Consider the following 11,965-nt stretch of genomic DNA (forward strand, 5'->3'; position numbering starts at 1 on the left):
ACTAAAACAACACAGATACACCACACACTCTCCCTCTCTCTCTCTCAGTTCTCTCTCTCTCTCTCTACACCGTTCACCACCGTCATCACCACAGATCACCACCGTCCACCGCCATACACACACTCTCTCTCTCAGTTCTCTCTCTCTCTCTACACAAATCTCTCCTCCATCCTTCTTTCTTTTCAGTTCTGTAAATAGGGGGTGGTTGACGATGACTGATTATGATGATGATGATTGATGATGATGATGGACGGTGATTATGATGATGACGTAAGGGGGTGGTTGACGACGGCAGTGGAGGTGGTTATGGTGTGGCTCGGGTTTGGTTTGCTTTGAGTTTGGTGAAGGTGGTGACGGCGGCAACTCCGGTGATAGGGATACATCGTCTGGTAAGTGATAATGTGAGTATTTGGGGATTTTGGGTGTTTCATGAAGTTTCTAGTGAATATTTGGGGATTTTGGTTTTTGTTTCTAGTGAATATTTGGGGATTTTGGGTGGTTACGGTGGTGGATTTGAGGGTTTTTCATGGTGGGTTTTCGGATTTGAGGGGTTTTCACGATGGTTGTGGTGGCAGGTGGATGGTGGTGTTGGTGGTTGCAGGTGGGTGGTGGTGACGGTGGTTGTGGGGGTGGGGGTGGGAGTGGGTGATGGCAGGTGGCGGGATTGAGAGGTGGTGTAGAGAGATGGGGGCGGTGGTGGCAGATGGGGGCAGTGGTGGCTGGTGTTTGCTGCTGCTGGTGTTCATCTTCATCATCGACAACTTCAGGGTTTTATTTGCGGAGCCGCTGTCACCGGAAAATGAGGAAGGAGGTGTGGGTGTTGGATGGGATGACGGTGGTGGTGGTGGTGGTGGTGGTGCTATAGAGAGAGAGAAGAAAGAGAGAGAGAGAGAGATGTGATTATGTTGGGGATGATGATGATTTATTTGATCTGCTGGTTGCACAAATGAAATTATATTTAAAAATAACCAAAATGCCCCTGCACTAAAGGACAAAATAATTAGTTTTCAACAGTAAAAAATCAGGGATTTTGAGTTTTGGACTAAAATGGCAACAAAATGCAAACCACAGGGACCCAGATGTAAAAAGTTTGAGATTTGGACTAAAATGGCAAAAGTGCCCAAACCACAGGGACCAAAATGGCAGTTTACTCTTTTGGAAAAGTTAATAAGTTACAATGTAGTAACTTATTGACTTTTCCCCTCACAAACCCAAACATCATTTAACTTTTTAAAAAGTTAATAAGTTATAAGTTGGCTAAAATAAGCACTCCCAAACACCCTCTGGTGGATCTGTTTTGGTTGTGTATTATTTTCAAAAAGTTAATAAGTTATAAGTTGGCTAAAATAGTCACAAGCTTTGAATTCGTAAGAATAAGTATATTATTTTCCGGGAATTGATATTTTGTTTTCTTAAAATGTGAAATTTTGTTTCCTTAATTGCTAAACTGTAATAATTGTTTATATTTTATGGGAGAAAATCAAATAGTAAGTTTAATTTGGATAGAAAGGATATGAAGCAATAGAATTATGACATATGACAAAATTTAAAAATAAAGAGAAAGTGTATTTTAATCAATTTAATCCAATTTCTTCCTTCTTCTCTCCCAGTAACTTCAAAACCCATCATTTTCAAAACCCACCATCTTTAACCTTTTCTTCACTTTCTATTTCAATAATCACTACATTATAGTGCGATTTTCGTCACCAATCAATGATTCAAACACCTAATCAATGTCTTCTTCAACTTTTTTTGAAAAAACCCAGTTTAATTTGATACAACATCTCATTTTTCCCGTGATTTTGAAGCGAATCACTCGATTCGTTCGATTCGATCGCTGATAAGTGTTTCTAGCTTTCAAATTTCGTCAATCGTTGACGAAATCGGTTTCGATCTATGTAAGAAATTTTTGAATTTCATTTTTACGATATGAGTTTTTGAATTGAGTCATTACGTTTTACAAAGTATTGAAAAAACACTTTTTTATATTTTCAGTCCATTGAGTTTTAAAAACAACACATTTTATTGTGTTTTTAGTCCATTGCGTTTTAGGTAAAACACATTTTTATGTGTTTTAGTCCATTGCATTTTAGGTAAAAACACATTTTTTTCTGTTTTTTGGCTATTTCGTTTTAGAAAAAAGACATTTCTTTGTGTTTTCTGGCTATTGCGTTTTAGAAATAGGACATTTCTTTGTGTTTTTAGGCCATTGCGTTTTACAAAAAAATATATATATTTCTTTGTGTTTTTCAGCCATTGCGTTTTACAAACAACACATTTATTGTGTTTTTAGTCCATTGTGTTTTAGGTAAAACACATTTTATGTGTTTTTAGTCAATTGTGTTTTAGGTAAAATACATTTTTTGTGTTTTCTGGCCATTGCGTTTTAGGTTAAAGACATTTTTTTGTGTTTTCTGGCCATTGCGTTTTAGAAATAAGACTTTTCTTTGTGTTTTTAGGCCATTTTCTTTTACAAAAAAAGACATTTGTTTGTGTTTTTTAGCCATTGCGTTTTAGAATAACACATTTCTTTTGTGTTTTTTTGTCTATTGCATTTTAGAAACAAGGCATTTCTTTGTATTTTTTTTGTCAATTGCGTTTTAGAAAAAAAATCATTTTTATGCTTTTTGTCCATTGCGTTTTACGCATCTGAGTTTTTGAAAAAAAAATATAGGAATAGTATACTCGTTTTAAAGATATAAAAACGCTCTTTTTTTTGTGCAATTTTTATAAAAAAATAATATCGTATGAAAGAGTTATTAACGTTTAAAAAAGGGGGAATTGGAGGATAGAGAAATTATTGATTTGGATTGACTAGAATACCCCTACACAAACCCACGCGCCTCCTTCTTTTTTATCAATTATACTCATCTAATTAATTAACCAATTGATACTCAAGATTACTTCTCAGCCTTTCTAGCAAAAAAAAAAAAAAAAAAAAAAACTTACTAATATATCCTGACACTATATTTTATAGGAGTGAAATTGACATTATCTATCATACAATACATTAAATATCTTTTTCATGATTAAACTTGCGTGTTTTTTCATCATAAAATATATTTTTTTTGAAGATTAACTTTCACTAAAACCAAAAAGGCAAGCTATCTCCAAGACGGAGAAAACAAGCCAAAACCCAAACAAAAAAACCGGATTACATCAAATCAAAATTAGTCCATCTATCCCAACCCACCACACCATCTTTGAATCTGTGCTTGTACCAAAGAAAGCCCAAAGTCTTGATGTCAGCCACCAGCTCCACTGTTGGTGCATTACGTCTGTTGACTTCGTCTTGTATCATAAAATAGAATAGGATAGGCTAGATTAACCAGTGCACGAGGTTCGAGAAACGAAATGTGATGAATTATCATGTTGGACCGCTTATATGAACAATGTTCATAAAAGCGATCCAAGCTAACTTGTCTGGATCGCTTTTATGGCAGTCCGTATAAGCGGTTCCAGAACTCTATATATAGGTGCTTGGTTAGTTCATTTGGTAACGGCTTGGAACTTGTAACGAAGTGCTGCCGAATTGCTTCCAGGTTGTAAACGTTGTTAGAATCAATAAAGTGAAGCATTATATTTAGTTTGAGCATCTAATTCACTGTTTCCGCCTTTGAATTGGAAAACGACTCTTCTGATCGACTTATTCAGGGTCAACGACGATCCAACAAGTGGTATCAGAGCTAAGGAAGAAGAGTTCAGCTCAAATTTGATCTATTTTCTGTCTTCTACACCTTCTTTTTCGATTTAGACAAGTTTCCACGGTTAAAATCGGACGAATTTTTCACAGGACGTGTATTATTGGACAATAACAAACCCTAGAAAGTTTTAGAGTGAAATTGGACTAAAAATGGGTAAAACAGGCTAAAAACTAATGATCGCTTTTTCGAACATCCAGGATCGCTCGAAAAGAAGTTGTTTGAACCGCTCATTCGTACAGTATTGAGTCTGGACCGCTCCAAAAATTAAGTTTGGTTTGCTCATCCGAACAATTCTGGGCCGCTGTTTTGTACATTTCTGGTCTGGATCGCTCGAGTGACATATTCTGAACCGCTCATACGACATATTCTGGACCGCTCGAGTGACAATTTCTGAACCGCTCGTATGACAAGTCTTGGTCCGCTTGATTGAACTTGTTTAGACCGCTTATAGATACATTGTTCGGGTCCGCTCATTTGAACGATAACTGGATCGTTTATTTGGTCCGATCCAGTTTGCTCTTTTGGTCAAAGTTGTTGGTCCTCTTATCTGTTCAATCAGTTCCGATTATTTGTTCGCTCATACGATCAATTTGATTTCGTTCAAGTGTCAAGATTATTTCACGACAATCAAGTGTTAGTGAATTTCAAAATTACTTAATATTGTTTGAACTGATTAAGTTTGTTTGTTTGCTTCCAGGTCATTACTTTTAGGTGATTAAAGATGTCAGATTTTGGTGAAGAGTTTTACAACACGTTTTACAATGCATTTACTTCAGAAGATGTACCAATTACTCCAAAGAATGCTACTAAAGTGATATCAGAAAGTTTGAGTTACGACAATGTGTACGGAAATCATCAAAGACCACCAAAGCTCATGAATATCGAAGACTATCACTGGTGGTATGAAAGATTTGAAAACTGGGTGCAAGCTTATGCGTATGATAGCTGGATTTGTTTAACTTTGGGATATAATAAACCAAGAAATGATAGACGTGAATTGATCACACTAAAAGATTTCACAGCAGATGATAAAAAGGAACATTCAGCAGAATTGAGAATGAAGACTTTACTTCAACAATCCATCAGAGAGGATATTTTTTCACTACTTCAGTATGGTGAAACTTCTAAGTCAATATGGGAAGCATTAAAAGTGAAAGCTGAAGGAGGGAAAGATATCAAGAAGAACAAAATTTCGTTGTTGAAAAAAGAGTTTGATATGTTTAGCTGCATGAAGAATGAAACAGTTCGTCAAATGATTGAACGTTTTTGTCATTTAAAGATCGAGCTAGAGAGATTCGAAATTAATAAAGATAGAGAAGGGATGGTAGATAAACTGGTTGAAGCTTTGCCTCCTGAAGATGATTGGAAAACATATGTGATTGTGCTGAAAAATGATGTTAATTTTGAGAAACTGACATTAGATCAATTGATAGAGAAGATTGAGGGGCATGATTTGTTGATTCAAAAACAAAACAAGATGTCAAGTTCCAATTATCAACAAAATGTTGGTTTGTATTATCGAAGAGGGTTGTTACAGAATAATGAGTCTTCAAAAATCAATGAATCTCCAAGAATCAAAACGGGTTTTACGGCAGAAAAGACCAGTGACACATCAAAGAATACTTCTTCAAGTCATGATCCAGGATATCATGCATCATCTGCATCTGGATCATCAACTGCAAATCCCAACTCTGATTGGAAGAACTCTCCATTGCTAAACAATGAGTTTGCTCAACAGCTTATGAGTTTCTTAGCGTCCATTCTGGTATCTTACGAAGGTCTAATTGCAGGAAAGATCGGAAATCCTAACATGACAAAAGAGGATTACGATCAGGTGGATCCAGAAGAAATGGAACTCATGGATATTCGTTGGTGCATGGCAAGCGTCATTCGAAGAGCTCAACGATTCATGGAGATCACTGGCAGAAAATGTTTGGAAGGACCTGAAACGAAGATGGGTTTTGACAAGAACAAAGTAACTTGCTTCAAATGTAAGGAAAAATGTCACTTCAAAAGAGAATGTCCAAACAACAGAGCTGATGAAAGTGTAAATCCGTTTCGTGAAGATTATTACAAAAAGGCAATATATCACAAGAACACGGATCAGCCAATTAGAAAGCAAATTGATGGAGTATCATCCAAAGAAAAGAGAGCTGCTTTGTCATATTGTGATCAAAATGTGGATAGTATAGATGATGATTATAAATCTATGGTTCAAACTCTTGATTGGAAAGTGGGGTTGATAGACGCAAAATCACCTGGTTTAATCATCTACGATGATGAGGGCTATGATTGGAGTCAATATGACGAAGAGGTTGCTGAAGTAGAAGTTAAGGCAATGACTGCTGAAATAACACTGACTCGAGAAGAAAGACATGCTCGTATGAGATTGGATGATGTGTATAATGCTTACAGAGAAGCAACATGGGCAGGTAGGTGGAGCAAAGATAAAGGATGCTATGTTGATCCTCAAGGAAATCCAACTGTTGATCCAAAGACAGTTGACCTTGATGCACTAGTTGCTGCTATTCCTACTGTGGATGTTTGGTGCAAAGGCATTAGGGAGAATCCAAGATACAAACAACAGGTTGAAGAAGGCATTCGGAAAGTAATCTTTGCTAGTCTGGAGGAGAAAAAGAAGAAGACAGTTGAAGAGATTGTGACTGAAAGTGAGAAGATGGTGAATGAAGTAAAGAAGGTTGAAGAGAAAGCTGAGGAAGTTGTTGAAGAGAAAATGCAAGTGGCTGAGGAAGATCAGATTCAGAAGATTGAGGAAGCCAAAGTGCCAGTCATTGAGGTAATAATTCAAACTGATACTTCTGATAAAATTGATAATGAAGCTGAACAGCAATGCAAGAAATGCATGGAAACGTGCAGTTCTTGTATTGAGAAAGATGAAAAACTCAACAACAGAGACATTGAATTCACTAAAATAGAAAAAATTTTCAAAGAAAAATGTCATGAGATGATTGAAAATGAAAAGTTTTTGAAACAAGAAAATGAAAAATTGAAATTAAAATGTGATGATCTTGAAACAGAAAACAAGAAATTAAAAGAAAAGTGTTCAGTTGTTTGCAACGAATGTGTTCCAAAAGACATCAAAATTCAAGAGTTGCAAAAAGAATATGATGTAATGAAATTATCATATGAAACTGTAAAAGAAGCGTATGAAACTTTAAAGAGTAAAGTCAAAAGTCTAGATGATAGATTGTGTGCTTGTCAAAGAAACACTAAATTTCTTGAAGCTAGATATGAAGATAAACAAAGAGTGGTAAACCAATATATTGATGATGTTGCTAAGCTTAAACAAGAATTGGCAGACAAAGAAAAGTTGGTCAATAAACTGCAAAGTTATCATTCATCTTCATATATTCTGGAACGCATTTTCAACATCACACCTGATGAGAAAGAGTCTGAAAACAAAAAGGGAATAGGGTCTGAATACCATCAAGTTCCACCACCGTTGGAGAATAATTATACATTCTATGATGGCGAAAAAGTGGAAAAAGTAATCAACATGGTTGATCAGTTACCCGACAACATCGATGTGATTTATACCAAATCTGATGATCTAAATGATTCAGGGGTGGTTAATAAAGTTGTTGAAAGTGTTTTCAAAGAAGAGTCAGTTGATGCAGGTAAAACTGAATCACAAGTTGAAAATGAAGGAAATTTTCATGATGAATATCTGAAAAACACAACATCCGAGAAAAATTTGAATGATGATTCAAAGGGATTGGTTTATACCATGATTGGATCAGACAAATTATTCTTAGACGTTGTTTTCCCGATTCAGAATGTGATTTCAGAGAAAATTGACAAAGTTTTCAAGATGGTTGAAATTCAGAAATCTGAAATGTCGAAGTTTGCTGGTAAAGGTTACAGAGGTTCTTATAACAATTCGGGTTCTAAAAAGAAAAACATGAAAGCTGGTTTGGGTTATAAGAAGGAACAAAATCAGAATAGAAGTAACAGGCAAAATTTCCAGACAACAACAAGTTTTGTTCAAGGAAAAAGTTTCACCGAAGAAGAAAAATTCAAAATTGGAAAACAATCTAATGCTGCGTTTGAGGCCATGAAAAAGAAACAACAACAGCCAAAAGATGTGTCTAAGAAAGTTTGTTTTAATTGTGATCAAATTGGACATGTTGCGCGAAAGTGTTCAAATCCAAAGTCTGTTGATGTTAAAGACCAAAAATCTGAAAGTGGGAAATCAAGGTTAACCAGATTTGATTCGAAACAAACTTGGAAGTTTAACACAAACAAGTTTGCTTCAAATCAAAATTGGAAATCAAACCCGAATAGACAGACCTGGAATTTTCACACACCCAGATTGAGAACAACACAGAGTCAGAAAACATCGGTTGTTGTAACAAAACCTCAAAAGATTTGGAAACCTAAAAATGTTGTTCAAACTCAAAAGGTTCAGAAAGAAACAAATTTTTACAAAAGAGGTACTCCGGAAGGTCATGTGTGGTCTGTTAAGAAAAGTATTGATTTAATGAAAGATGGGAATGTTGGTATGAAAACTGAGAAACAAAAACAAATTTGGAAACCAAAAACTGAAACAATAAGTTCAACTTCTGGGGTGAAAACGTCTGAGGATTCAGTTTTGGTTGCCTGTGATGCAAATTTTCCACCGCTCAAGGCTGAAAACTTTAAAATTCAGGTTGCTAGAATCAAGGTTACACCTAAGGCTGCTGAGGCCTGGGTGGACACCATGTTTGACTAGATAGTCTGAATTGCCGGAGCTTCCTTTATCGCGAAGCATGAATAGGCATCTATCTTTATTGATTGAAATGTTTATGTCAAATTGGTTGTGTATTTGATAAAGTTTGAATGTGCAGGTGCTAAGTGCTGATGAAGATTGTGAGAGTGTTGCACGGGAAGAGGTTGAAGATCCCTGGTTTTGGTCAGACAGGGAGTTTATTTGTTGTTTTGTATAAATTTGAATTGTGTTTGATGATTGTTGTTTGTTTGTTGGTTGTTTGTTTGTTTGGTTGATGATTGTGATGTTTGATGTTAGTTTCCTTTGTATAAGTGGTGATGGACTATGCCGAAACCCTCACGGCGGAACAAACATGATTACTCACAAGTTGAAGAACGGTTTTCTAACTGTCAAAATCAATGGGTTGTCAATCATGGGGGTACTTGATGTTATATTTTCTGCAAAACAAAGCATGAGAAGCAGAAAATGGATGGCGAGACAAAGCTATCAGTATCGGTTTGTCAAATTTCTTTAATGGTTTTGCATTTTAGGGGGAGAAATATTGTTAGAAAATACAAAAACATTAGAAAATTCGAAAAAGCCAAAAACATGATAAATCAAAAATTTGAGTTTTGCGTAAAAAGAGGAAATGATTGTACATCAGTAGACAGTTACAGTATGCTAAAGATATGTAATGATTATATAGCATTAAGCAGTCTCACTAATGATATGTCGATAGGTTTTTATACATTTAGTAAGCTTTTTCGGGATATAAACCTAAATTCAAACTTACTTATTTTGTGGGGAACACTACTTGGATATATAGGTAACCCCTGAAATCTCGTTTGAAAGGTCTCGTATTCTGATATACTAGGTGTTTATACTCTATGATGTCTGGGGTATTATTCCGGGACTTCTGCTGAACGGTAGTTCTGACCTAGTCCCTGGCTAATACTTTATCCTGAAATGCTTGAAATATAGCATAAAGCCCTCAGCTGATTAGACAATAAAATTGATAATCATCTGTTGTAGCTGAAAAGATCCTCTAAAGGGGACATACTGCAAAGTCGAAACTGATATCTCTCTGCTGAACGGAAGTTCTGACCTGAGATCCCTCAGTTCTCGCATTTATCCCGTAATTTATGTACAGACATCATTGTAGTATTCTTACCTGTAAGACTGAATATTGGGATTCTGGATTCGGGAGTATATTCAAGAAGTGGGACACATGAATGAGTTTAAGTCTTAAAACATATAATTCGTATCCTGAATCAGTTGAAATTTGTATGAAAATTTAAATGGATCAGTATATCGACAATCTAAGTGAATTGTTTAATACTGAGTATGATTTAAAGCTTAACGGTACTTGTGACTTGTCAAAAACTGATATGATCCTCTGTTGCATTCTCAAAACAAAAATATTGTTTGTAAATATTGTTTGTATATATTTCTTTACAGCTTTATAATTTCAGAAAATACAAAAAGATTTTGCTTTCTGCGTTATTTTCGATAAACCGATGTCTGAAATGCTGAGTTTCAAAATCTGAGTAAGCTGATTGTGTTTAGGAACAAGTTCATTAATTTGAAATTTGAAAACTTCAAAAACAGGTTGTGAATATCTTCAAAATCATTAATTTGGACGTGGATGATTAAATGTGAGGGAGTTGGATTCTTGTTTACTGCCATATATGTTGAGTTTGTTGATAGGGGGAGTAGATTAGAGAATTTGATTAAAACGTTCAAAATGTTGTTACTTGTCATTTGTATGAGTGATTACAGGAAAGAATCAGATTACGATCCCGAAGAATCGAGTCTAAGGGGGAGTCTGAAGATAAGTTGTAAATGAGGAAGAGCTTGTAGCTGAAAAGTAAGGTGATGATCTCTAAAAGCACGGAAGCTTGATGAGAGAAGCTTGATGAGAGGGGGAGCCTACTGATGATCAAGTTGGCAAATGATCAAGACTGAAGAGGTGGCATAATAGAGAATGGTCACTGAAGACTTCGTCAATATCCGAGGGGGAGTCTGTTGGTGCATTACGTCTATTGACTTCGTCTTGTATCATGAAATAGAATAGGATAGGCTAGATTAACCAGTGCACGAGGTTCGAGAAACGAAATGTGATGAATTATCATGTTGGACCGCTTATATGAACAATGTTCATAAAAGCGATCCAAGCTAACTTGTCTGGATCGCTTTTATGGCAGTCCATATAAGCGGTTCCAGAACTCTATATATAGGTGCTTGGTTAGTTCATTTGGTAACGGCTTGGAACTTGTAACGAAGTGCTGCCGAATTGCTTCCAGGTTGTAAACGTTGTTAGAATCAATAAAGTGAAGCATTATATTTAGTTTGAGCATCTAATTCACTGTTTCCGCCTTTGAATTGGAAAACGACTCTTCTGATCGACTTATTCAGGGTCAACGACGATCCAACATCCACCACCTTTGACTCTTTATTAGAAAAGATCTTGTCGTTCCTCGCTTTCCACATAACCCAGCAAGCAATTATAATCACCCCCTGCACCATCGCCTTCTTACACCAACAATCCCACATAAATCGTGCAAATTGACCAAGTCTTTAACATGAAAAACAAAAATATCCGGAATACGACACCATCTGGAGACCCCGTTCCAAACCCCGGCTGAAACCCCACAGCCAGTAAAAATGTGTTCTGCCGTTTCTTCCTCTATCTCACACCAACCGCATAACGGGCTATCCACATGAATGTTTCTCCTAATCAGCGCGTTTTTTGTAGGCAACCGATCCAAAAAAAGACGCCACATAAAGATGTTACATTTGAGAGGCACCCACTTACTCCATGAGAAACTAAACTGAACACCATTATTGGTCGAACCCTTTATCCACTTCTTGACCTCGGAGACCGAAAAATCTCTAATTCTACCATTATACCACACCCAAGTATCACTCTTATCGGTCACGGTACACCCAACCAATGCGGCCTCCAAAGCTTGCTTCTCGTCACCCTCCTCTGTACTAGCCACGTTTCGCTTCCAATTACACATAAACAACCGACTCGTCCCTTGGGTTCTGAACCGATCACAAACCAAAACCTTTTTATCTTTTTTCCAACGCAAACAAGTTAGGAAACTTAACTTTAAAAGCTTCGTCGCCTAACCATGTGTCCAACCAAAACCGAATGTGCCTCCCATCCCTAAGTTGACCGCGGACAACACTACCAAGCCCTCTTCCTTCGACCTTGATACTATTCCAAAGCGACACAAAATTCTTCCAAACACTAGTGTATCCGTAAATCACCGGAGCAATACCCCAACTACAACTCGATCCATGAATCGAAATAACAACCTTTCTCCACAAGTTATGCTGCTCATTTAAAAACCTCCATAACCATTTAACAATTAATGCTTTATTATTAATCTCAAGTCTAGCGATTCCCAACCCCCCTTCCTCTATAGATTTTGTAACCGTATCCCATGAGACCCAACTAAGTTTCCTCACTTCATCAGATCCACCCCACAAAAACCTTCGCATCATACCTTCCAATTCATTAATAATTTTCTTTGGAGCTTTAAAC

General features: G+C 36.5%; 1 protein-coding gene across 1 annotated transcript; it reads right to left on the minus strand.

Moving 5' to 3' along the window:
* Positions 1 to 10,922: 10,922 nt before the first annotated feature.
* On the minus strand, positions 10,923 to 11,435 carry LOC110929992. The gene has a single exon (XM_022173195.1). The coding sequence runs from the start codon at positions 11,433 to 11,435 to the stop codon at positions 10,923 to 10,925; it is 513 nt and encodes a 170-aa protein (XP_022028887.1).
* Positions 11,436 to 11,965: the final 530 nt, after the last annotated feature.

This window comes from Helianthus annuus, chromosome 1 (genome assembly GCF_002127325.2).
Source record: "Helianthus annuus cultivar XRQ/B chromosome 1, HanXRQr2.0-SUNRISE, whole genome shotgun sequence".
In the NCBI taxonomy this organism is placed as follows: domain Eukaryota; kingdom Viridiplantae; phylum Streptophyta; class Magnoliopsida; order Asterales; family Asteraceae; genus Helianthus; species Helianthus annuus.